This window comes from Lissotriton helveticus, chromosome 3_1 (assembly GCF_964261635.1).
Source record: "Lissotriton helveticus chromosome 3_1, aLisHel1.1, whole genome shotgun sequence".
In the NCBI taxonomy this organism is placed as follows: domain Eukaryota; kingdom Metazoa; phylum Chordata; class Amphibia; order Caudata; family Salamandridae; genus Lissotriton; species Lissotriton helveticus.
Genome location: NC_136061.1, coordinates 1,548,227,956 through 1,548,254,999, shown reverse-complemented (window position 1 = coordinate 1,548,254,999; position 27,044 = coordinate 1,548,227,956). Strand labels below are relative to the sequence as shown.

The following is a 27,044-nucleotide window of genomic DNA, read 5'->3' as shown; positions in this document are numbered from 1 at the left end:
AAAGGTCTGTGATAGGCACACCTGCAAACAGTGCCATAGAAGTAGAAACTGCCCTAGTAGAATGGGGACGAATCCTTGATTGTAAAGGTTGATCAGCTTGTTGGTGACAGAAGACAATAGCACCAGAGATCCATCTGGAAATATTTTGTTTTGTGAGAGGAAAACCCTTTCTGGGCAAACTGTACGCCTCAAAAAGTTGGTTGGACTTGCGGAAAGTTTTTGTTCTGACAAGGTAGAACTTAAGGCAGAGTTTCAAATCCAGTGAATGTAGAGCTCTTTCAGCTGCTGTTTGAGGATTTGGAAAGAAAGTCTTTAAGATAATAGGCTCATTTAGGTGGAAGTCCGATGGGACTTTTGGAATAAATTTGTGATTAGTCCAAAGAATTACCCTGTCGTTCTTGAATTGAAGAAAAGGGTCTTAATGTATTGTGAAAGCTTGAAGGTCGCTAACTCGTCTTGCAGATGCAAGGGCTAGAAGGAGCGCAGTTTTCCAAGAAAGGAACTTGAGATCAGCTCTGTGTATCAGCTCAAAAGGGTGCTATATTAGCGGAGTAAGTACTGTGTTTACTTGCCATGTTGGAGATGGGGCCTTTACAGGAGGGAAAGCCCTAAACAGACCTTTAAGAAATTGCTTTATCAATCTGTTTGACCAAAGAGAAGGCCCGGTAGAAGATCTTCTGAAACAGGATATTGCTGCCAGGTGAACTTTGATGGAAGCATGGGCGAGGCCCAAAGAGGATAAATGAAGGAGGTATGGCAATATGTTATGTTAAAATAGATTTCTAGAGCGCACAGCTACTCAAAAAGAGTGTCCCGGCGCTTAAAAGACAGAAAGAAACAAAAAGCAAGGGGAAACAAGAGAAGGAAAAAGGAGGAAAAAAACGGGGAGGACCGAGAAAGTTATAGTGTCTGTTGAAAAAGCCAGGTTTTCAATTGTTTCCTGAAAGCAAGCAGATTAGTGACTTTCCTAAGTGGAAGAGGCAGCTTATTCCAAAGTCCGGCCACTTGCACTTGAAAGGAGCGACCCCCTTTGCGAGCTCTGAGATAGTTAGGGGCGCCAATGAGATGTTGGTGGGCAGGTCTTAATGATCTACCAGGCATATAAAAACTCTTCTACAGATGTATTTAGCTCCTATCCCATGTACGGCCTTGAAGGCCAGGACCAGGGCTTTGAAGCGGATTCTACTGCGCACCGGTAACCAGTGTAAATCCCTGAGATGGCGAGAAGTCCGATCTCTAGGCCCTAAGCTCAGAACAACCCTGGCTGCGGTGTTCTGTACTACCTGCAGTTTGTTCAGTAAGAACTCCGGAAGGCCCAAATAGAGGACGTTGGCATAGTCCAGCCTTGAGATGATAAGGGCATGAATAACCATTTTTCTATGCTCAGTCTGTAAGAGAAATAAAAACCTCCTAAGCCATTTTCAGGAGACCAAAACAGGTTCCGACTGCCAATTGCAACTGTGGTACCATAGAGAGGGCATCATCCATTTTTATTCCCAAGTTCTTTATGGTCCTGACCGCAGCCTGAGGAGGATATCTATTCTGGAGAGGATGTGAAGGGATGCACCTTAGCAGATCTGCACCAAATACAGAATCTTTTCAATTTAAAGGAGTAAGTCCTGTTTGTACTATCCGCTCAGGCGCGAGATAGGACAGCTATGCAGTCCGGAGGAATGTTCAAATTCTAAAATTCGTTGAACTCAGGAGCCAGGCCAATAATCTGAGAGATGCTGGATCCGGTGTTGGCCATGTCCCTGGTCCTTTGTGAGGAGGGATGGAGACGGTGTCAATGGAATTGGTGTTTGCAGGGAGAGGAGATAAAGTCTGTGAACCAATGTTGGCGAGGCCATGACGGTGCTATTAGAATCAGTGTGCAGGGCTCTGCCTTCATCTTCCTGAGGAGCCTGGGAATCAGGGGAATCGATGGAAAGGCCTAGGTGAGTACGCCAAACCATGCTATTGAAAATGCATTCACCAGAGATCCCTGTTGGGGATGCCAGCTTGTGAAGTGTTGGCATTTGGCGTTCTGTCGCGTGGCAAACAGATCCAACAGTGGCCAATGCGATAAGTTTCAGCACTTTGGACAATAATATTAGCGTATCATATCAGAGTTCAAAGAACAGTAGCGCATAAAGAAACGTCCATATCCAGGGTGTGTGTTTCTTGACGACGTTTTTCTCTTTATTTTTCACAAACAGATTTTCTCTTCAAAACTTCATATATGATAGCCAACGTGTTTCGTCTCCAAAGAGACTTCTTCAGGGCTTCAAGGTATGGAATATCTATAGAAGTCAAATGCTCGACAGCAGCATAGTAACCGCCCGCTTAAGTAGTCAGCATTGCATTTTCTTAGAAAACCCAATGCTGACTACATAAGCGGGATCTGAAACCTTACAATCAATGCATTGTGTTTTCCTGGGACGTACTCCGCTCGCAGGGAAACTTTGTGTTGAAGAGACCAGTTCCAAATTTTTTGAGATTCTTGAGAGAGTGAAATTGAACGAGTCCCTCCTTGCTTGTTCAGGTAGTGCATTGTCGTAGTATTGTCCGTTCTGACAAGCACTTGTGAACCTCTTTATCCTGGGAAGGAAAGCCAGGAGAGCTAGATAGACAGCTCTAAGTTCTAGGAGGTTTATGTGCAGTTTCCGCTCGGAAGGCGACCACTTCCCGCTGATCTAAAGCTCCTGAAGGAAGGCTCCCCAACCTTCTAGAGACACATCTGTGGTTATAACTTGAGGGGAAGCTTGAATTAGGAGGGACAGGCCTGGAGATTGATTCTGTGGCTGAGTCCACCAGTTGAAAGCTGCGACCATCTGAGGAGTCACTTTTATGACGTCGTCGAAAGATCTCCTGATTTGAATCCACTGAGCGGAGAGAGCCTCTTGAAGAGGACGCTTGCGGAAATGACAGTAAGGAACTAGAAGGATGCAGGAAGACATCATTCAGAGGAGGGATTTGAATAGACGCGCTGAAAGAGATTTTTTCCTGCGTACGCGTTCTGCCAAACGTAGGAGTTTTTGTTGTCGCTCCTGCGATGGATAATCTTTTTTCAGGACCGTATCCAAGACAGCTCCCAGAAATGTTATCCGCTGAGAAGGCTTTAGAACTGATTTGTCTAGGTTGAGGGTAAGACCTAATCTTCTGAAAAGCCGAAGACAGGCTTTGGAAGACCTTCTCGCGCTGTCGAGAGAGGGTGCCTTGACGAGCCAGTCGTCGCGATAAGGAGAGATCTGGTGATGTTATTGTCTGAGGTATGCAGCCTCTAGAGAAAGGCATTTTGTGAAGATGAGTGGGGCTGATTTGAGCCCGAAAGGCATGACCCGGAATTGGTAATGTCTGCCCGCCACAGCGAACCTCAAACTTCTTATGCCTTCTGTGGATAGGAATATGAAAGTAGGCATCTTGGAGGCCCAAGGATACCATGTAGTTTGCATTGAGAAGTTGTAGGACTTCCTGGATAGTGACCATGCAAAATGATTGCTTTTTTAAGTATTTGTGGAGACTTCTTAAATCTAGGATCGGTCTCCATTTCTTTTCCTTTTTTCTCACCAAGAAGAATCGGGAGCAAAAACCTTGTCCTCTTTGACGAACAGGAACCTGATCTAAAGCTCCCTTCTGGAGTATTGATGATATTTCCAGGAGTAAGTGGTGTAAATGTTTGTGATTCATATGTTGAGGAGGTGTTGCCGGTGGAGTTTGCACAAATTCCAGAGAATGTCCAAAATGGACCAGCTGGAGAACCCAACGATCCGTTGTGATTTGATTCCAGTTTTGAAGATAGTGGGAATTTTTCCCTCCCACTCTGGAAGGTGGAAAAGAAACGTAGACTGGCGGCAGAGAGAAGTCATTGGCCATACACTGAATCCTTTTGCCGTCCGGCTTTTCCGCGAAAAGAAGACTTGTAGTACGAAGTCTGTGCTTGTTGTCTCTGCTGAAATTGTGGTCTGTATTGTTGGTTTGATGTGGAGTATGAAGACCTACACTGTTGGTAACCTCCTCTATTAGAATATTGTCGTCTACCTCTTCAGCCACGAAAAGAGGTGTTTTTATATTGAAGGTTACCCAGAGCTCTGGTCGTATCCGTATCTTTTTTGATGCCCTGGAGGGCTTCATCAATATAGGAACCAAAAAGGAGTTGTCCATCATAAGGCATATCAAGGATTTTTGGTCGAATTTCAGGATGAAATGTTGTTGCCTTAAGCCACCCTTGGCGCCGCAGAACTGCCACCCCAGCCAGTTGGCAGAAGGGTTTTTCGATCTGCATTGAGCTGACTGAGTAATAACAGAATCATACTTGGGATGTCAAATGAGGCAGGCTGGAGCGTTGTCTGGAGCCCTGTATTTCTTGTCCAATCTTGGGAAGACTGGAGGAACTGTAGAGGGATGTTGCATTATCTTGTTGCCTTGATCCCAAATGTAGTCTATGATAGGCATAGACCTAACTGATTTTGTGTATGGTTCCTTGAAATCATAAAGGAAACCGTCCTGTTGGTGAGAAGGCATTGGCAATTGGAACCGTTGTGCTGCTCTTTCTAGGAGATTATGAAAACCTCCTACATCTTCGGGAGGCCAGTCCGCCTGAGGAGGCAATAGCAATGCTGGAAGAAGGCTAAAATAGTCGTCCCATTCGTCGTGGTGTGACTGCGTATCCTGAATCTCCCCTTCTTCTTGTTGTTCATCATCATCAGAAGATGGAAGAGGCGGTACAGGTACCTCGATGGTAGGAGGCGGCGGGGCTTGTGCTCTCTGTGGCGGAGAGAGAACTGGAAAAGGAGACGACGCAGAGGTAGGGAACCTCTTTTTGTAGTCAGAGATCATAAATTGCAGGTCAGAGACCAAGGCTGAAGGAAGACAAACCATCTGTGGCTGTTGATGATGGCTGTCGTCATGATAGTATGCCTGTTCGTCCATGTCTTGATCATCATAATCAGAGTCTTCCTGATACTTAACGTTAAGTTCAGAGGGGCTTCTTGCAGCTCTAAACATACTGTCCTCATCCGACTCCTCATCTTCATCCAAAAGGTGAGAGGGAAGTAATGGTTGAACACTACTGGGTGATGTAAGAGAAGGCATCAGCCTCTGTTTCGCTATTTTTTGATGAAAATATGTAATTTCTGCCCTTGATTTAGGTGTCGTCGACGAGGCCGTCTTCGGTATAGACGTCGTCGACGAGTAATCATCGATGGTTACGACAGACACTACCGTTGATGAGGGACCTCGTCGACGAAGTGGTCATCAAAGGGATCATCGTCAAAGGAATCGTCGTCGACGGTACACTCTTCGGCGACGTGAGTATCATCGGCGAGGCACTCATCGTCGATGCTGTTGTCGCAGTCGACGAGGATTTCTTGATTTTTATCGTCAACGACAAAGGTGTACGTGCCGCCGACGAAGATGTCGTCGAGGAAAGGGACGCCGACGAGACTGAAAGGGTAGAAATGGTCGTCGTCGATTAAGTCATTCCAATGGCTTTATGAGGAGATTTTGTTGTCAAGGCCATCATCGACAAGGTGGTAGTCGACAGGGCTGAGGAAGACTTTTTAATAGTGTGTTTCACACTCAGCAGGGGAGTTAGAGGGTCTAAGACTGCTTTTTTCGACCCTTGAAAGGGAAAAGGCTCCCTGGCAGGTAAATCCTTAAGCTTTAGAGCCTCTGGAGACATTTTCTGCCTCTTCTTTTGAGGTTGCTGCGTAAAAGGACCTGGAGAAACATCTCTGGTCCTTTTCTGGGGAGTCTTTGAAGAGGATTTCGAAGAGCTCTCACTCTCCTCAGAGGACAAGGGGTCTTCTTTGTCCTTAAGCCTCTGCAACAAAGTTAAAAGCCTTCCCTCACGATCTTTTAAAGTCTTGGCGGAAAAAGAACAATATACCTTGCAGTCTTTAGGAGTATGGTCTGGATAAAGACAGTAGAGGCAGTCCTTATGCTGTTCGTCGACATGCAATCTCTTCTTTTTGCAAGTATCACAGGGCCTAAAAAGGCCATTTTTAGGAGTATCCGACATGAAGACAGGAAAGACTTCACTCAGATACAGAAATATCCGAAGAAAAATACCTTAAATCCAAGAGATAAGGAAAACCTGAGCAGAGCTCAGTGGAAACTCCCTTAGCACGACGTGCGGTAGAAAATCTGAGGGACTAGGGCTCCTTCCAGGAGGGTTCCAGAGGGTGGTGGCAGCTGATTGGTTGCTTTCTAGAGTTTTGTCCTTATTACAAAAGGACCTGGATATGTTACTTATGTGAGGCCTTTGGCCTATTACTCTATATGTCTAATGGAACATTACTTTATTTATGTACCGGGGACTCCCATCCCGACGTCGGGGAATGATTCAGGCATGTGAATCTATGAAAGATACCCTAATACTGGATACGTCTGACTTCCCCATCACATAGCTACGAAGCCGTGCCAGAGTTGTAAGTGCACAAATCACCAAGTTACATAAAAGAAAGCACTGAGCAATCTAATATCAAGGAGGCTGCCTCGGTTAATTGATGCTAAGTATAATCTTTCAATCAAAACCAATGAAGAAAGGTGATTTCCTGAGAAGGGTTTTGTCAGTGAAATGGTATAAACAAGGAGACTGTTTCACCAACAGAAGGGCACAGGTTGTGCTGTTCATGGGCTGGAGCATTGTACTTCGTTGTTGCCTATTCATACATAAGACATCAGGCAAGCCATCCTGCAGTAAACAAATTGGAGCAGTTTGGGGTCATCAATAAAAACACTTTCAACAGACAAAGAAACTGTTACATTTGGAGGGTTCCGATGGATGTGAAGAGGATTCAGACCAGACTGTTGAAGCATTAGACAACAGCAGGTTAGCATGCAAGGGATTTCTTCAGTGGAGGGTTTGATCCAACAGTCATCAATCAGATAAAGCAAAGCTAATGAAAAAGGGTGGGTTTGTCAATAAAAAACATGAGCCCATCCCTATCTAGGCCACTGCAACGCTTTAACCCTAGAATGATGCATCTATAGCAAAAGCTGGTATGGATCCATCTCTCTCTGACACACTTCCAGCTGTTTTGCTCTTTCATCCTGAATATGGAGAGCAGTTCCCTGCCCAAAAGACTAGCCTCAGCCATGTCTGAACATGGTTTTGTAAAATCATGGTGTGTTTTAATTGGCATCATCAATTTGAGGGCGACTGCACCTACTGTATTTAAGTACTAATTGTGAGGCAGGTGGAAACAAATGCTTAGCAAGCATGTGAACTGGTATAGACCTCTCCAGTCTGTTAATCTGGAAAACTGAACTCAATGCCAGTTGGTACTTTACTCCACCTGGCCAGTGTGGCTGTGAGGGTGTGATTAAGGCGGCATGGCCAAGGCGTGAGAACTTGAGATCAGCAGGGTGACCCCGCTCCTTGCGACAACTGCCTACCCTATCCCACTGTCCGTTTTTAGTTTCTCCTTAATTATGTAGGACTTGGAACCAGCAAACATGATAGTTCATCTGTGGTAGTCAAGGTCTGACTTAACAAGAGCCAATCACTGGTATGTCTTCTTCCTCTCTGACACTGGAAATGGGTTTGGAGACCCATGAATTTATCTCCCAATCAATCAATCCTGGTCTTTCACTGCCCTCGGAATGGCACAAACCAGATTATCTCTACTTGGCTCTGGTATATTAATGCTATATCAACATTCAGAACCAAACCTAAAAAAGGAAGAGGAGAGTCCAAGATAAGTCATCAAAATCAATGTGATTTATAAATATCATCGGATGACCAGCATTAACTGTGTAGTCATCACGACTGAATGGAAAATATGAAGACGGCATATGAAACCCAAAGATGCTTTTCAAAAGGCTGGAATCTGAAGTGGCCGATGTTTAGATTTTACACATATTACTAAATTATTTGGAAAGTAAACAAGCACTGGCAAAGCCAATAGGTCTCAGCTGTGCAAGAGCTGTTGGCTTTGCCAATATGTTTTAGCCATATTGTACACCAGTGTGACTGCTGCCCAGCATGACTAAATAAATGTTAGTGGTTTAAAGGAGAGTGTTGTAGAGTGTCAAAGTAGAGAGTTGTGGAGTAGAGAGGAGTGTTCTAGAGTGGCGTAGAGAGTCATGAGTGGTGTAGAGTTGATTAAAGTGTAGTGTCAAGGATTGGCGTCGAGTGATGTGGAGGGAGCAGAGTGTCATGGAGCGGTGTAGAGCACAGTGGAATGGCGTAGGGGCTGCTGCGAAGAGCGGAGTAGTGGCATAAAGTGGAGTAGAGTGTTGTGGAGTGTCAGAGTTGTGCAGAGTTTAATGGAGCAGAGCATCATAAAGTGGAGTGCTGTAGAATGGAATGTCACAGAGTGGAGTGGCATAAAGCACAGTGGTGGTGCAGAGTAGACTGGAGTAGAGTGCAGTGCCGTAGAGTGAATTTGTGTGAGTATAGTGCATTAGCGTAGATTGGCGTAGAGTGGCATAGAGTTAAGTGGGGCAGCATAGATTGTAGTGGTGCAGAGTAGAATAGCATAGAGTGGAGCGGCTCAGAGAAGAGCAGGGTAGAGTGGCGTAGAGTGCAATGGCACAGAGTAGATGTTTCAGAGTAGAGTGAAATGGTGCAGGGGAGAGTGGAGCGGTGCAAGATGGAGTGGTGTAGAACTGAGTGGCGCAGAATGGAGTAGAGTGCAGTGGCATGCAGTACTACATAGTAGATTTGAGTGACGTGGAGCGATGCAGAGTAGAGTGACGTAGAGTGCAGGAGAGTGGCATAGAGTGCAGTGGTGCAGAGTAGCATAGCGTTCAGTGGTGAGAGTGCAATCTTGTACAGTGTAGGAGTGCAGTGGCATAGAGAAGAGTATTGTAGAGCAGAGTGCTGTAGAGTGCACTGGCGTACAGTACAGTGACGCAGAGTAGAACAGAGTGGCGTAGAGTGCAGTGACAGCACAGTGGTGTAGAGATGTGTAGCATGCAGTAGCGTAGAGTACAGTGTTGCAGATTAGAGTATAGTAGAGTGCAGTGGTGGAGAGTAAAGTGTACTTTCATACACTAGGTTTCACAGATTTTTAAGTTGAGAATTTTGAGGATGGTTTTTAATTGATGTGCATTTTATGGCTTATTTTGTTTTTATGGTTTTTATTTTAAAAAATAATAAAGTTTACATTGATTGATTGATTGAGTAGAGTGCACTGGTATAAAGTGGTGCAGAGGAGAGGTGTAGAGTGAAGTGTCGTAGAATGCAGTCTCCGAGTGCAGTGGTGCACAGTAGATCAGAGTGGCTTAGAGTGTATTGGCATAGAGTACAGTGGTGTAGAGTGGAGCGATGCAAAGTAGAGAGGCGTAGAGTGTAGTGGCATACAGTGTATGGGCAATGAGTGGCGCAGAACAGAGTGAAGTGGCACAGAGTGCCATGGCAGAGAAGAGTGATGCAGAGTAGAATGGCAGAGTGCATTAGCATAGATTGGTATATAATATAATGGTGCACAGTAGAATGGCATACAGTTCAATGACAGAGTTCAGTGCAAATTGCAGAGTAGACTGCTGTATAGTGCAGTGGTGTATTGTAGAGTGTAGTGGTGTAGAGTAGAACAGAGTGGCGTAGAGTACGCTTGCAAAGTCCGCAGTGGAAGAGAGTGCGGTGGTGCCGTGGCATAGAGTAGAGTGGCGCAAAGTATAGTTTAGCAGAGTGCAGAGGCTTCGCCGTTGTCTAGTTGGCGTCGGATGTCGTCTGTGGCAGCTATACTGAACAAAGGAATTGTCACACCCCGACAGAACCACTTCTATACATATTTCAATTTGAATGCAGCACTTTGATGGCAGTTCACAGCTCAATGTGCTATATTTGAAGGACTGTTACTTTTGAACTCAAAATAACATAAGGATCTCAGTGACAAAGCAATAATTCACTGTCCTGGCTGCATAAAATACTAATATGTGATCTGCATGTCACACGTTGTGCTTTGCAGCAGAACATTAACCCTCTATGCTGCTATATTATGAGCCAGAACTGTGACTAAACACTTAAAGATCTCTCTCTTAAGTGCATTAACCACCAAAGCTATTATGCCATTGTAATTAGCCAATTAAAAATGGCACACACACAAAGATCTCTGCAGGCTGCTCTTCAGTCTGTCTTTTAGAGGGCGCCTCCTTGACCATGGCGCCCAGTGCCATTTCACAGGTAGTACCTCCCTAAAACTGTACTGGGCCATGGACAATACTTCTTACTTACTTAAATAACTGTGGTAATGCGCCTGCCTTCCGGGATACATGCATTTATCAGACCAAGGCCAATACGGGTTCGCCTGGCCACTTTGGTGATTCTAGAAAATGACTAGATAATGACTCTGGCAATACGATGACCATGGGTAAGTGGGAATCAGGGTTCGATTACAGAGAGGGAGCCTGAGAAACAGCTACCACATCCAATGAAGTCAGCAGGCATGCAAATTACCCAATCTGACTCGGGAGGTAGTGATGAAAAATAACCGTATAAGACTCTTTTGAGGCCCTGTAATTGGAATGATTACACTTTAAATCCTATATCGAGGATCCATTGGAGTCCAAGTCTGGTGCCAGCAGCTGCCGTAATTCCAGCTCCAATAGCATATATTAAAGTTGCAGCAGTTAAAAAGCTCGCAGTTGAATCTTAGGATCGAGATGGTGGTCCTTTGCAAGGCAAGTTACCGCCTGTCCCAGCCCTTGCCGCACAGCACCCCCTTGGTGCTCTTGACTCAGTGTCCTGGGTCCGAAGTCTTAAAAGCAGCCCGGTCACCTGAATACTTCAGCTAGGAAAAATGGAATCGAACTCCGGTTCTATTTTATTCGTTTTCAGAACTGAGGACAACATTAAGAGTGACCGCTGGGGGCACTCGTATTAAGCTGCTAGATGTGAAATTCTTGGACTTGCGCAAGATGAACCAAAGCAAAAGCATTTTCCAGGAATGTTTGAGGAACGGAACTCAGAGATTTTAAGACAATCAGATACCATCATAGTTCCAACAACACTTCTATCAAAACTCATAAACTTCCATTTTTTAAGGAGGACTTTTAAAATATGATTGGTAACTGTGCCATAGCACGAAAGGCTTCAATAGCAAAACTGTCAACTAGCGCTCTCTTCTGTCAAATCAAAAGGGCTATGCACATACGGACCAAAAATGAGGTGCAGTTTGGAAGTTTCTTATCTATATTTAGTATCTATAACAAAGGCTTTAATTTTCAGGCAAAATTCTCAGCTATCACCAGCTCTAAAAGGGATCCTTGAACCAAGGTTACCCAGGGCTCTGAGATTTGCAAACTCATTGCATATCTGCCTTAGTCGTCACACTGCAATGAGAAACACACATTGCATCCCATGCCAGGACTGCTTATTAACAACAAAAAACTGTTTACACAGTAAAAATGCAATTTGAAAAATCTCCAACTTATATGAAACGTTAGTTCATTTAGTAAGCTGCAACTGTAGTGAGTCCCTACTGCAAGATATTTTATATAAATATACGCCTTCTGCTTTGTGCCATTACTTGCCCCCAATATACTATGTCCCAATGGCCTTTAAATATACCTGCCTAAACTTGTGCCACAAATGTTGCCACAACATACAGACACTAATTATAAATAAATATTATTTAAAGCTCGGTCATTGTTGCAAATGAACTGCAGGTTTTGGGTAACTTCACCTGGCTGATCGAAGTCGCCCACTGGTGATAGAGTGGGGTTCAAAATCTTTCCTGCGACCAATATTCCAGAGCGAGGGAGAGAGAGCAACCTATCTCGATTCTATAACCACTCTCCCGGCGAAAAATCAAATCTCTCTTTCAATCTCTTGCATTGGGTGTTCATTTTAGGAATGGGCGATTTGAAATCGCTCTCCCTGCCCTGCCATTGCTAAAATCTCTACCTATCCCACAGGACTGAAAGAATCTTCTCTCCAAATTGTGGCTCTCACTAATGCTATGATTACGTATGGTAATCCCCATTACTCTTAGTCCTACTCGTCCTCGACCCAGTCATCACACATGAGGTATTCCACACGACAGGAAACAAAACAGGAAACGCTTTTAGACTCCACCCACCCTCCTGTCAGGTGCTATAACACACCTCACCACCAGAAGCAAATCCTGATGTACCAAGCACCAAAGGCCTGGAAAGGGAGGGCGGGCGGGTCGTATGACTGGGTCGAGGACGAGTAGGACTAAGAGTAATGGGGATTACCATACGTAATCATAGCATTACCTCTACGTCCCTCGTCCTCGACCCAGTCATCACACATGAGGCATACCAAAGCAACGCCCAAACAGGCCTTTGGCAACCCACACACACAACAAGGCACAGACCAGACACAAAGGAGTGCAGCAAGACAAAGTTGCAAGAAACAACAGAATCACAGCGGTGGGAAAATCCCCACAGCCAGCAACACCCCACGACCAAAAACAAGTCCGGTCAGACAAGGCACAACCCCACCAATAGGGTCGCACGAATGCGGACTCGGAGGCCCAGGACCCAGCCCGACAAATCCACTAAGAGACACACCCAGGTAAACAGCCCAGGAGGCAGACACGCCCCGAGCGGAACGCGCCAGGACACCCGTCGGACCGGGCAAACCAGCACCAAGATAGGCAAGAGCAAAGACCGCCAGAAACCAGCGATCCAAAGAGAGCCAGGAAGCAGCTGTAGCCAAACCAGCCAAGCCAAATGACACGGAGAGAGAGGCAGAAGGGCGAAACACCCCAGAACGAGCCACAGAAAGTACAAGGCACGGTCGAGGCCAAAGGAAAGAACAGAAAGCCACCAGGCACGACAGAAATTCAAGGCCCACAGAATCCAAAGGGTCAAAAGGGGAAAACTGTAAAACCCCCAAGACCAAGGAGACACCCCAAGGGGGCGCCAAAGAGCGACCAGAAGGAGAAGAGAGAAATTCCGAAAAAGGCAAGAAAACCAACAAGCCATCAGAAGGAAGAAAGGAATCCGGGACCCGGAAGGCACAGAAAGCAGCCCAAAGGCCCAGCAAGACAACCAGAGGAGGAACACCACCTCAAAAAAGAAGACCAGATCTCCGAAGAGGAAGACAAAGTAGACTTCCCACGAGAAGCCCGCAGCACCAAAGCAAGTGGTCGGGCAGACCACGGGTCCCAAGAGACATCCGTCCAACCCCCAAACCGCTCAGCAGAAAAGCAGGAAACAAAGGAAAGGGAGAAAAGGCACAGAAAAACCAGGGAGGCCAAAGGAGAGACATGGCAACCATCCCCCATGTGCACACCTCTGGAGACCCGGAGCAGAACAGGGGCACCAGGGCATCGGACCCCGAGGCAAACAAGACCAGAGCCGGAGTCCCGAACCCCAGGCAAAGCATCCAAAAGTCCCGGGAGCCAAACACAGGGACAGAGATGAGGGAAACCACCGACTCAGGGAGCCCGCCACCACATCGACCATACTCCCAATGAGTGGAGCAGACAGGGCCAGAAGAAGAAGACTCCGCCCAAGCCGAGATGGAACAAGCCACCAGATCCAGGGAAGAACCGCGGGGCCTCCCCTAGAGTCAGAGAAACCACAGTCACCGTGTAGGCCGATCGCACCATGACATGGCAACCATCCAAACGAAGACGAAAACAACGAAGCGCCCTCTCCACTGCAAACAACTCCCACCAGTTGGACGACCTGCGAGACTCCGATGGGAGCCAACGCGCCATCACCACCCAACTGGCCAGAGTCGCGCCCCAGCCCGAGGTGCAGGCAACCGTGGTCACAACCAGAGGAGGAGGGAGACTAAACAACATCCCCACGGAAAGGCGGTAGGGGTCCAGCCACCACGGAGAGCAGACACAACATCCAGAGGCCTAGGAACAGGAACCGCAAAGTCCAGGACAGTAAAGGGGACCCACCGCTGCACATGCCACAGCAGAGGCCGCAGAGGAACCCAGGCCCAACAAAAATTACCAGGTCCGTGGAAAATCGAGCCCAAGACCCGCCGAGGCTGGAAGTTGAACCCTGGTCCCGGGCTAGACCCCCGCATCAGGGTCCGACGCTCCAACCATGGAGTCCACTGAAAACAGAAGCAGCCATGTGGCCACGAACCTCCAGCCACTGAAGGATGGGAGCCGAGGCTCGGGAAAACAAGCACCACAGCAAGGAATGGAGGCGACGAATCCGGGCGTCCGGCAGGAACACCCCGCCCAACACAGAATCGAACACTGTACCGATGAAGGTCCTCCGGGTCGCAGGCTCCAGGCGACATACAGGCAAGTCGAACAAAAACCCGTGGTCCCTGAGCACAGACACGGACAAGAGAAGGTGGCGAGACACAACCTCCAGGGACGGAGCCTGAACCATCCAGACACCCAAATACGGGAACACAGACACCCCCAGGAGATGTAGATGGGCCACCAAGGGAGCCACCACCATGGTGAACACCCGGGGGGCGGACCGAAGACCAAAGGGGAGGACGCAGAATGGCCAGCGCTGATCCTCCAGGCAGAATCGCAGGAAATGCCGAACCGTCACAGCCACCGGGACGTGCAGACACGCATCCCAGAGGTCGAGCGTGGAAAACACTCAACCCGACAGGACAAACGGAAGAACCATCAGGAGGGCCTCCAACAAGAACGGGAGCATCCGTACGAACAAGTCCAGACCCCGTGCAACAAGGCCAGGAGGCGGGATCAGCGAGAACGCCCCAAAGGGCGGTCCAGTCAGGAACGCCGCGGACCAGACTCGGCACCCCTCAGGGACCATGTGCATACATTAAAGGAACGCTCCACGAATTAGCGAGTCATCCTTGCGCAGGGGCCAAGCAAATCTTCTCTGTATCGTTCCAAATAAAGTATATGTGCTGCCGAAGCGAGCACTGCAGAATCACCTCCAGCGAGACACCAAACAGACGGGCACCAGAGAAAGGCAGCCGCAAAGCCAAGGAACGCGGGGCCGCGTCCGACATCCAATCCCGTAGTAATAGGACACGGTGGGCAGCAACAGAGGAACCACAGGAGACAGCAGAAGCCCACCATACAGGAACAAAGGTGATGGCCGACAGAAACACCACCAGGCGCTCCATAGACTCCAGCAACTCCGGACAACTGGCACCCTTCTGCATGGACGAAAACAGGGACTCGAAAACGGCCAGCAATGACTGGGCAACGTACCCCCAACAAATGCCAGAACGAACAGCCAGAAGAGAAGCGGCAGAAGACATCCACAGGGCAGAAACTACCCACTCGTCCACACCATCCCACAGAATGTGACCAGCAGCCATGGAAGGACGACCCACAAGACTGGCCACCACAGAGTCCACAGGAACGGAAATAGGCAAAGTGTCTGCCAAATCCCATAACGGAGAAAGCAAGGACACAAACCAGGGCATGGAGAAAGATCCGTGTCCTTGTACACCCGCAACAGAACCCAGGACACAAAAGAGGCACCTGCAGAGAAGAGGCAACAGGCCACCAGTGCAAGAGAACATCCAGAGAAGCGATGGGCACAGATTCTCAGGAAACCCCACGGCAATCCAAACATGGGAAAGGAAGACAGTCAAGAGCGCCCTGGAAATGGACAAGCCCCGCAGCGCAAGTGCAGGAAGCGAAGACCCCCCAGATGCAACAGAGGAAGAAAATCCGAAGAAAGGCAGAAACCCCAACAGAATCCAAAAGGGCGACATGAAGCCGGTCCCAGTACATGAAAGGAAAAGAAATCCAGAATGAGCAATAGGCGTCAAGGCGCTGGTGGGCGACAGGAAGAGTAATCAAGCAAGAGCCCAGAGTCACATGGCGCTGGAGCAACCCGCGGCCAGCGCCGGGGATCGAACCATGAACCTCGTGGACCGGAGTCAGGCGTCCAGGCCACTACGCCACACCCCTCCCTTAAGCAACAGAAGAGCCCCAACAACAGAAAGAGACTCCAGAAGAAGGCGCCCAATCCAGGCATCGGCACACCTCCAGGCACGCACCACAGGAGAGGGGAGGGGCCCCACCGGAAAAAAGTGGATATGCAGGTACCGGAGAGAAAAACCCTCCCTCATGACGGAGAATGCACACTACCAGCGCTCCAAGCGGAACCAAAAGAAGAATAGTGGCCAAACATCCGGCGAGCAACCACCCCAGCAAAAACATTAGAGGGCAGGCCGTAGCACAGTGAACAAAGTACAAATCCACTCACTTCCAGTAAAAAGGGCACCATCAAGGGACAATGCGGATGTGGGGCAGGCGAGCCACGAACCGTGAATCCCAGCACCAAAGTCGGCAGCGCTAACAGCAAGGCCACATCCACATCCTCGGAAGAGCGCAGGCCTCGCATGGAAGAGGCCCCGGATGCAATCCCCGGCTGCCCCGGGAGTCACCGCACAGGCACAAGGCTGAGGCTCAGGCGTCTGCAAAGCCAAATCTTCAGAGCCACACAACCGTGTACAAACACGGAACAGGCACGGCACCGCCCAGCGAGGAAATGGCCCCAAGAACCGGAGCGCCCGGAGCCCACCCGGGCGCCCGCCCACACCAGCACCCGGCACACCGAACACTGCCGACGGGTGGAATAGAGGACAATGCGTGCAAACACAGGATGACGCCGCCAAGACAGCCGGCAAAGCACCGCCGCCGGCCGCCCCAGTGCAGCAGGGAGAACAACTCGTCCCGCAGGCAAACTCAGGAGCCAGGGCCCCCACAAAACAAAGAGGCACTGGCGAGAACGGGGAATCCAAAGGGGAGGAGCGCGCTCCACAACAGCCCAGCGCTCACAGCCCCAAACCCCTACCTGCACTCCAGGAACCAGGCAGGAAAGGACATCGAGTAGCAGGATATCCAGAAGATCCACAGCACATCCAGCAGCCGGAACAGAGACCAGGGCAGGAAACGAAACAGGAAGACCCATGAAGCCAAGCAGCACAGGTCACCTGAGCCCAGGAGGAGAAAGGGAAGCCCAGCAGCCCCACTCCAAGGAATCCCACGACGGTCCATGGGAGTCCCCCCAGAGCCCAGCAGTGGAGGATCCACAGGACAAACGAAGCAGGTAAGCGCCCGGCACTCACCCCAGCGTCTCCCATCAAGTAAACCACCGACAGGAAACAAAACAGGATTTGCTTCTGGTGGTGAGGTGTGTTATAGCACCTGACAGGAGGGTGGGTGGAGTCTAAAAGCGTTTCCTGTTTTGTTTCCTGTCGTGTGGAATACCTCATGTGTGATGACTGGGTCGAGGACGAGGGACGTAGAGGTAATCACTATCCTAGTTTGGGATCAAAGTTCAAACTCTATGGGGAGTCTACGAACATTCGTCACCGCCCACGTGCATCTCTGTGGCAAGTAATACTATACGATCGAAATCAGCCGCCCCCATCATGACTGTTTACTCACAGCATAGTTTCGGATTGAACGGGTTGGCCTAACGGCTAAGGCGTTCGACCTCGGATCTGGGTTCGAGTCTCGGTAACGACGCCAAAAAACCCCTGTGATTCTGGGCAAATCACTTAATCTCCCCGTGCCTAAAAAAAAAAAAATGAAAGTGTGTCCTCATGTAACGTAACTGGTGCTATGTAAAGCGCTCTGATAACTGATTCGGTTCGGTTCTAGTTCGCGCTATATAAAACTGCAAAAAAAAAAAAAAAAACTTTACTTCTGTCCGTGAGGGCACTTAACATCGGAAACAAGCCCCCGGTCGCGCATTCCACACACCTCTGGGTCACTTCTGGTCTACAGGTGACCGACCCTTGGATGCACCTCCCCTCGGGCACCTGACAGGTTTGCTAATAAAGGAGCCAGTCTAAAACACACGCAACCAAAAACACCTGTATATCATCATAATTATTTAGCGTGAAGGCTGAAAACAATAGACGATGAAAAGGCGGCCGGCCAGCACCTTTTAGTCCAGATTAAAAAAAATACTAATCGAGGTTTTATACAACCCTCCCCCTCATCCCCCACCCAAAGGTGAAACCTGTCACAGTGGCTTTTCCAGACGAAAGGGTTTGTTATTGGGGAGCCCCTTGTGTTCCCGATGCCCGTAGACTATCCCCAGCACTGCTGGGAAGGGGCCTGGTACTGGCAGAGCAAACTTCTCTAAGGATTACCTTCAAGCACGAGCTCGCTGAACGTTCTAGTGATCAGGAAGTAGAATTAGAATAGATAAGGGAGTTGAAAGCTGGCCGCAAGTATCTTACTGCAACCTGCAGGTGATAGGTTCTCATATTAGGAAAACAGCTAAGAAGTTTATTGGGATCACTGCTGAGATGCGTGCAACCAGTTTGACCCTGGGCATAACATAATTACAACACATGATCGAGATGGCTGTGTGGAAACCGCTGTAGACACGTTTTAATTTCACTAAAATAAATTAGTAGTTTGAGAACCAACTGCAAAGGCCTGTGTGCGCTCGGCATGGCATATATTCTGAGTTGAATAGATAATTGGGTTCGTGCATCTGCTGCAGAGATGTGAGGAGCCAGGCGATCACGCATTTTAAAGCCCAAAGAAATAGCTCAGTAAACCAATACACCTCTGACCTCATGAAGAGATGTGTGTGCACATTTCCACTCACTGACCCCCAACCTAGTGAGTTCAACGCTCAGTTTGGTTCGGCTAACCCGTCGCTATTCCTCGTCGGTCGCTAGAACTCGCTATTAACAAAACAACAGCCATTTCTAGCCGACATTCAGTCGAGGAAGGGACTTTACATAGTGCTGCGAATGTAAATATTGCGTCAGACGCACACCACGTACCTGGGTAAGACTTTCCATGGACGCCAGCTGCCGCGGGATGCATTTGTCTGCAGGAAGTCCTGGAAATAAAACGCACGTCAGGATGACTCGTGCTTCAGCAGAAGACCCGCCCCACCCCCAACTGGTGAAGGCCTTGACACATGAATTTAACGCACGTCAACAGCACCCTTACAACCGGCACAACCGGGTGAGGCACACGGCCACACCCTAACGCAACCACTCCTACAAACTCACCGCCCCAGAAACGTACACACATGCATCGCCCAGACACACGAATGTGCAGCCTTCTCTGTATTTATGTGATGCGACACGGCATGATCAGGTTCCAACGAAGCACCTTCACGGGGTTCGAGGAAAAAGGGAACGCCCTTTCAGAGAGGTGGATGAACTCCTGGCGTTTAGACCCTGTTAAAATAAATGCTCTGCTTGCCCAGCGCCTTGTTGGCATTTCAGTTTTGGTATTTGGCGTTATACAAGATTTACGATGGTTTGGACTCTTCCACCTAAAGCCTTATTACATTCTCTCATTCTTTGTACAGGGGTGTAATGTACCAGCTGCTGAGATCTGTGTTCAAAACTCAAGTTTTAACCTTGCTGGGGCCAACTCTGCCTTTCATCCTACACAGTTTGATCATTTCACTACCAAGGACTTGGGCAAATTTGTAACGTATTTTGAACTAGCCAGAGTAAATTCGACTTACAGTGCACACCCAATAAAAAGATAAATATATGTATTTTGTGAAAAGTTCAAATGTTTATGCCTGTCCCCTGGCCAGGGCTTCTGCAAAAATAGCTCATCCTCATATACAGCAAGAGTTCGAGTTGGAGGAAAAAGCTCATTAAACCGCATTGCATTATCCAGCTAGGGATTAAAATGGAGATAAGCTTTAGGAGGCCTGCTCATTTGCCAGGGCCTACTGGCTGAATTATGCGTCTCAACCTAAAAAAGTGGAAAAACACTAGTAGCACCCCAATCAAAAAAAATAAATAAACGTGGATGCCCAGTAGGACTAAGACTAAACCTCTTTTGTGTAATCGTCCCAGTCTTGTAGATAGCCCAGGATTCTATGGTAAACATTGAAGAGTTAGCAGCCAGTGGCGGGCGGTCATTTTGTCAAGGAGGGGGCGGGTGACCCACACATGCACACTTATACACTCACTCACTTGCACCCGTGCATTCACAAACATACGCACAACAAATTCACAAAATGACACATGCACACACCAAACATTGAGAAAAATAAACGTACCTGTCCTGCAGCTCCGGGAGAGGAAAGCCTCAGAGGTCACAGGAGGGTTGGGACTGCCAATGAGGAAAGGCAGCAGTCCCTCACTCATCAGAGTGGAATGGGCTCAGTGAGACTTGCTGACCACACCCAACTCTGTGTTGAGATGTCACTGATTCACACTCGGCCCTGGGCACTTCACGGCTTAAAACTGAAGATCCCAGTTCCGAGGCAATCAGTCACAAGGGGAAGGGCCTCAAAGGAGTTTTACCAGGCTGAGGTGGTCACACCCAAAGGGCTGTGAAACCCTCGCTCAGCCCATCGAAGTTCAGCTCAGGTAGCCAGGAGCATACGCATTTAGCGCATGTCTAGCTCCTGGCTGCCTGACCTGAACAAGAAGAGTGACTGTCAGGCTGACCTTCACTCAGCTGGACAGACACTCTTATCTGGAAAAAGGAGAGGGACGCGGCCCCATCGCCCATATGGACGATCTGCAGCTGTTAGTAGTACTGGTGAGATGTGATGAAATGTCTTAGTTGCAGAGATAAAGTGCTACAGGGGGGTGAGGCGACTCTTAAGAAGTCCAGTCAATAAAGAGTTGTAAGGATAGGTCATTGGCAATGCTTTGGATTGAACCAGGGTATGCCGATCAGATTTAGGGAGAACTACACATTTCCCAAAGAAAGTGCATTTGGGAATGCACAGAATCAGCCATACCACGGATATGCATTAATAGGTTAGCCTTGCTGTCAAAAATGATGATTGTCAAGGATAACTGACTTGCAACCAAGGAGTCAGTCTGCCATATCCAGGTAAGATATGCAAGAATCCTGTTTTTAGGAACTTAAGTTTCAGATGGCAAGAGGTCATACTATTAACATATTTTGCACAAGAAATAGAACATCCTTGAAGGAGGAGATCTTTAGCTAGACATGTGCATAATTGGTGCATTGAGGATGCTTGATCCCTGAGTAGGACTCTATGTGGTTCAATGATAGGTGAAAAACTGGCAAACAGGAGGAGCCAGGCTGGAACCTTGTGAGACACCTAGATTTGAATCAAAAGGCCTATACATGCAATGGTCGATTTTGATCTGCTATGACCGATGTGATAGTCAAGAAGCAAACCATCCACAAACTACACTGTCAATCCCCATGCATTCATGGGGGGAACATCCTTTACAACGCAGTAATGACACCGCAGTGCCATTACAACGTGGGTTTCACAACGCAAGTCGTTACCACGACTTGTGCTGGAGGGCGCTCTAGGACAAGGAGTAGTATAATTTACTATCCAACATCTTCCCTACTGTATGTAGACTGGAGTTGGAATAGTAAATTATACTACTCCTAAGTCCAGCGCCCTCCAAGGCAAGTCGTTGTAACGACTTGCGTTGTAAAACCTGCGTTGTGATGGTCTGCGGTGTTTTATACCGCGTTCTACCGTCATACATCCATTCATGGAGAATCATAAGAAGCACAGAGAAATTCATTGTATCAAAAGTAGCAGACAAGTCAAACACAGGAAGACATGAGTTTGAAGGATGTGAAATGCATCATCCAGGAACTGTGGCAGAATGGTCTGCGACTGTGACCTGGTCTAAAACCAGATTGGAGCTCCTCAAAATAATTGTTTTCAAAGATATGATGAGTGAGCTGTTCAAGAAAAGGGAGACCTGAAACAAGATGCAAGTAGTTGAGATATCCTTCATCCGCTGTTGTGTTTTTGTTTTTAAAGAAGTGGATTGACCTGGCTGATTTTGAGGCAACCTTGTCGAAGAGAAAGGATGCAGAAGTGCTAGTTCTTTGATAATGTTGCCCTGGCCTTGGTTGCTGAAGTGGTTTGAAGGTTTAACATTGGTAATCTTTTTTTGAAGATTTTTAGACACTTGATCAAAGAGCAGCCAGTTCATCTTGGATTTACATTTGAGAGGAATATGATTTCAGGAATCTGGAAGATTGTTTAATAGATAAAAAGTTGAGATCAAAGAATGTAGCAAACTCTTCAGCTTTCACAGCAAAGGTTCTTAAATTTGAGTGAAGCAGGCGGTGTGTTTGCCATTCTATTCCAAATAGTTCTTTTGGGCAATTTTTGCCAAGGTTCTTAACAGATTTATTGAAGGAGGACTTGGCATTGAAACTATTTTCCTTGTAATATATCCTAGGTGTCCTGTAGAAATTGGGGAATTGAGACACAAAAGGGGAAGATGGTTGCCTCCACAGGTTCTCTAATGCTCTGAGTGATTTCCTTTCCTCAAGGAGATCTATGGTGAGCCAAGGAACAGAGTTTGGGTCATTTCATTTCGCTTTGAAACAGTGCTAGGACTCCAGACGCTTAGTCATCTAGAGAAAGGAGTGCATTCACCTAATAATTGACCCACACAAACACCGTTGTTTAATCCATTATATTCGTCAGGTTACTCACACACAAAAGAAAATATATTACACATATTTACAAACAGTAGCATTCAATGCTTAAGATTGTGACTGATTCCATTTTGAAAACAGCCTTAGTTATTTTGTTGTTGTTGATGAATAGCCAATAAGTGTTCCGCCTCCTTGATAGGTCGCAGTCCAGAGGCTTTTTCAAGCATGACACTTACAGGGAAGTGCTGCATAGTTATATCTCAGACGAACAGCCTAGTAAGACACTATTCTTAAATGTGAAACTGAGTCATCTTTTCTTCTGAGTTGGATTACCAGAACACATCTTATTTGGAAGTCCCAACTCATTCAGATAGTGGAAACAATTGTTCCTTCAGGCAATTTATCAATTCAGTCTTTGTTAAAGGTAAACTAAAAGGTGAATTAATTCCTTTCTCTAGATTAATTCGCAATGGAGTAATAGGGCCCAGCCACCCACCCACTTCAGAAGAGTGTAATAACTCACAACCACAAACTTTCTTCAAATACTAAAGGCATGTTGAGTGGTACTCAATTTGCGCGGCCTTTACATTCAGAGTTCAAGTTTGGTCATGCATCTTTTGAGACCTGAGGTGGAGGTGTTTATGTCATCATGAGGACTGACTGGGGCAATTTGGTGGGAGCCCTTAATCACTAATATCTCAAGGTTAGGTTTTTTAATATCTCAAAACCAGATATGGTATCTTTAGATATAAGCATACATTTTGCTGTGACCTAAAGCTAACAAGAAAACGATTAGTAGATGACGAGTCTAATACACAGGGATTGGGTCATCAGAGGTGATCATGCCCAAAAAAAATGTTCACTGTTAAAACTTTAGTGTGGGTGGGCATGGCGCAGTGTTGGGTGATATCATTAGAGACTAGGATTGAGGAGAACATATCGGCTGCACTGTCACCGAGTTGTCCATTAAAGACTGAAACCTCGTAAAATATATTAGAATCAGAGGATAAGCGGACTAGTAATGTGTTCCATACGCTTTTCTGTGAAATCCAAATTGTCACCAGGAAAATAATAGGAGACATTAAGCTTGAATGACCGGGCTTGCATCTGTAGGATTTCAAAAATAGAACACTGAAAAGAGGAGTAGGAGTCAGTGGCAACTGTCCTACATTGGCCCTTGCTGATAGAAGTGACTTCTACTCTTCCTTTCACTAGGCCTACTTTTCAAGTGAAAAAGAAGGGAAACAGAAGGTCTGTGACAGTGCAAGAAGTGTTGGCGTACCAGGTTTTCGTAATGTTAAGAACACAGAACCCTGGTCCAAAAACTCAACAAATACATGAATGAGTGCAATTCATATTCTACAGCCTTTAGTTTAGACACTCCCAACGCGGTACTACGCACCACTTTCTACAAATGCATACCCTGTCCTCAAGAGGTCATGTCTCCTGGGGCTGCAAACAAGGGACAGACCGGCAATGGGCAGCATGCACAGATGGATTTCCATAGTGCGAAAGTAAAGCGCAACAGAGAGCGGTATAAGGTGGGGGTAGAGGGAAGGTGTACAGATAATGAAGGTAAGTGGCTAAAATAGGGGGACGCGAGCTAGGGTTCATAATCTGAAGGTTACATGAGGATCAGATTTTGCTTTAAGAGGAGGGACTTCATTTGCATTTCAAGTTCAGAAGAGAGCATGTTTGCCTCATCTGGGAGGGGAGGGAGATTCAACTCCTTCAGGTATACCAAATGTCATTTTCTTGTCTCAATCCGGAAAATGTTGCTATTGACAGGGTTTTGTTTCCCACTGGAAACCTTCATATTGCTTGGCAGATAAGATGGACTGCTCAAGTTTTTCCACTTTGCAACTGATGACTCAGGCTGGCAGAGCGAGACAATGGAGTTCTTCAGAGACGGTTGTGTTTCTCTTGAATCGTGATCTGCGGGTGTCCATTGCTAAGCTGCCCAGTGCCTTGAAACTTTTTTTCTTTAAAAGGTACAGTGAGGCGTAGATGCGATTCTGAGATGTCCACAAGCAGGACATTGTCTGCATCGAAGTGAGACAAGAACCAGGGCTCAGAATGCTCTTATCAAGTTTGCTGCAGGTAGAAGAGTCTTCATGCTGCACAGCACTATGAGTCTGTGCCAAGCAGCCCAAGAAAAGGGGATGGTGGATGATTCGGCCACTTCCTAAAGAGTGCTAATCTGTTCAGGACACTGTATAAGGACTTCAGGAGTGTGGACTACAGTTTATACTTTTTTAATTGTCTTGCAAGCAGATCTCACAAACAATTCTCGAGAGCAGATCAGTGAAGATGGTGTAAATCTAGCTAGGGACAATTATGCAATACAACAGAATCATCCCTTCACAAGAGCCTCAAGGTCTCTGTTGAAGGCAAACTACAGCACAGCATGGGACACACTAGAACACATAAGGGAGGTCTACCAATAGCGGACGCTACCCAATGCACACGTCTCTTTAGTTGGGCTATGGTTTAACATTGGAGGGGGCAGTACACACTGGCAAGGCTGTACTTCACTATGGGGTATCCTTACACCCTTTCCATGTCTGACCACTACGCTTTTGTTATTTTGTAGAGAGTCACAAAATATGACCTCTTGTATTAGCACTAAGTGCAACTACAGCAGGGATTTGAAGGGTAAAACTACATGAATGTAAAGGACCATTCACTTGCAATTAATGGTAACGTTTACAGCAACATATAAACAATCGTTGAGAAGTCAAGGCCCACGTTAAACAAGGTTTATTTAAAGAAATTAACATACCTGTTTACAAATAATCAGTATGAAAAGGTGCAGCTCCCAAAACCTTCAATGTGACAGCATGATTAAATCATCAGCACCTAAAAGAGAAATAAGGAATTTCTGAACCGGGGGCTACACAACTCATCCTTTTCAGACCAGATGATACAGTTGTTAAATGCTGTGAACAAACTAAAGCAATGCTTTTGATATTCCAGTATATTATTCTAGCCAACCACAAAGTGATCTGGTGGATTCTTTTAAGGATTTCAGCCATTCACTTTGTGGAATGGTTATGGACATTGCTTTTCTCAGCTAATTGATGTCGAGGATCCTCAATGTAATAAATACAAATGTGAATGTTTAACTGTCTTTTGCAAAGCCAGTAGGCCTTGCTTTTTGGACCTATTGGCTTTGCCAATGCTGTTTGCCAATTTAGCTTAAAATAGGCAAAATCATTTTTTGCTGATGCTGTGCAGTGTTGGGTAAAAGAACATTAAAATGGCGAGGATGTAGCCGCATCCTTTTGTAGCCACACTTATGCACGATGACGTTTGCAGTGGTTATCACCCATGAACATCTACGAACTGACGTGGGTGTCTTTTTAGACCGAGCCTGTGCTGCTGCGAGGCATTCAGTATTGGAGTATTCACTTGAAGCCACGCCCACTCTCCGCCCATATTTGTCATTGGCTTGTGTCATTGTCCTTCGTAAATGCTGGCTTCTGATTCGTGAAGAGGCTTTGTCTTCATTTGTAACCTCCCATGAGGACTAGCCGTTTTACTACTGTAGTCTGTAAGCACTATTTTCTTTAATGAGTCATTCTTACTGCAGGCACAACATGCTCTGCTTCAGCTGGTTTTGAAAGTAGCGGGCACACCATGCTTTAACTTCACTAATGGTGGCCTGCTGAGTGTTCAATATTATTCCTTCTCTCACAGCACGGCACCCGCTTATATATTATCAACACGGGTGCAGCGCTTTAATCACCCATAACGTCCACCCTACCATCCCACGCAGCTCTTCAATAAATATTACTTTGCAAAACGGGAAACTAAGCGAACAATGGGAGCCACACAGCTCGCCCAACTCTACTTCAACATCTCCGCTTTTATTTTCACAACACGGGCGCTGCGCTTAATATAGCACCACAGCGACCACTTTTGTACTCTCTCCTCCTCATTGCTGCCCTGCGCCCATGCGCCGCACTAAACTGTCAGCATTAACAACAACACGGGCGCCACGCTTAATATTCTAGCAGGCGCCAGTTTTTCTAAGTTTTTTTGTCAATTGCTGTCAATATGCATTCTTTTCTACCTACAGTACTGTCGCAGCGTGTGCCACAGTGACGCCTGCACCAATGGATAACACCATACTGACAGGTGGGCTCCTGGCTACTTCTGGAATGTTCCTGCAGTGTGATTTGCGAACCTAGGCCTCCACAGGCTGTAGCTGCAAAGCCCAGTCAGTAGCCTGACCTGCTTCTCTCTCATCCTACCAAAGATGCCATGCCATGTCACCCCCGCAGCACAGTCTTCAACCCCCCCCCCCCCCCAGCCCTGGCCCACCGCCACCGACCCCCTACTATCAGGATGCTTGTTAGACTACTGCTCCATGGGCATAGCTGGCCATGGGTTCATCGCACCCAAATCAGTGTGTGTATTTGTTTCTTTCGTCATGTGTTCTCAGACCTATAATGTGCCTTTTTTAAAGCTCCTGCTTCGGTCTGTTCCGACGGTCGTGCAAGTGATTTACGCATTTCAGAAGTGCAGAAGACTACAAATCTTAGTGTACTTGCTGTGTTGTTGATCGTCCCTTGCCGGAAGAAAGTATTCACCTAAATCTTGTTTCTCCACAATATGCAAACATTTGATGTTTGTGTGCGCGCTGCTATATGTATTCACGGCTGTGACAAAAGGATCACCAAACCTTGAAACCAGTTAGCACAAACTGTGATTGGCAAAGGCGACTTTCCCATGTTACTCTGTGAGTTCATGGGACTGTTTTAGAGGAACCTCATGACTTGTCTTCACCACCACTAAGGATTTTCGGGGCTTCACCTT

The 27,044-nt window shown here is 47.0% G+C and overlaps 1 protein-coding gene and 1 non-coding gene across 4 annotated transcripts in view; both read right to left on the bottom strand.

Moving 5' to 3' along the window:
• The window catches only part of PCSK7 (proprotein convertase subtilisin/kexin type 7), a 226,331-nt gene that overhangs the window by 158,268 nt on the left and 41,019 nt on the right, over nt 1-27,044 (bottom strand). The window contains exons 2-3 of one of the 3 annotated variants that reach the window (XM_078682281.1): nt 25,006-25,082; nt 18,632-18,690 (exon numbers count right to left, since the gene is read on the bottom strand). The exons of 1 other annotated variant lie outside the window; for it this stretch is intronic. In XM_078682281.1, coding sequence (XP_078538407.1) covers nt 18,632-18,649 — 18 coding nt within the window. In that variant the 5' untranslated portion in view covers nt 18,650-18,690; nt 25,006-25,082. The remainder of the gene's footprint in view (nt 1-18,631; nt 18,691-25,005; nt 25,083-27,044) is intronic. One more of the 3 variants, XM_078682283.1, reaches the window with a different exon arrangement.
• LOC144825770 (U6 spliceosomal RNA) lies at nt 14,674-14,780 on the bottom strand. Its single transcript, XR_013609558.1, has one exon. It is a non-coding gene; the product is annotated as a U6 spliceosomal RNA (small nuclear RNA).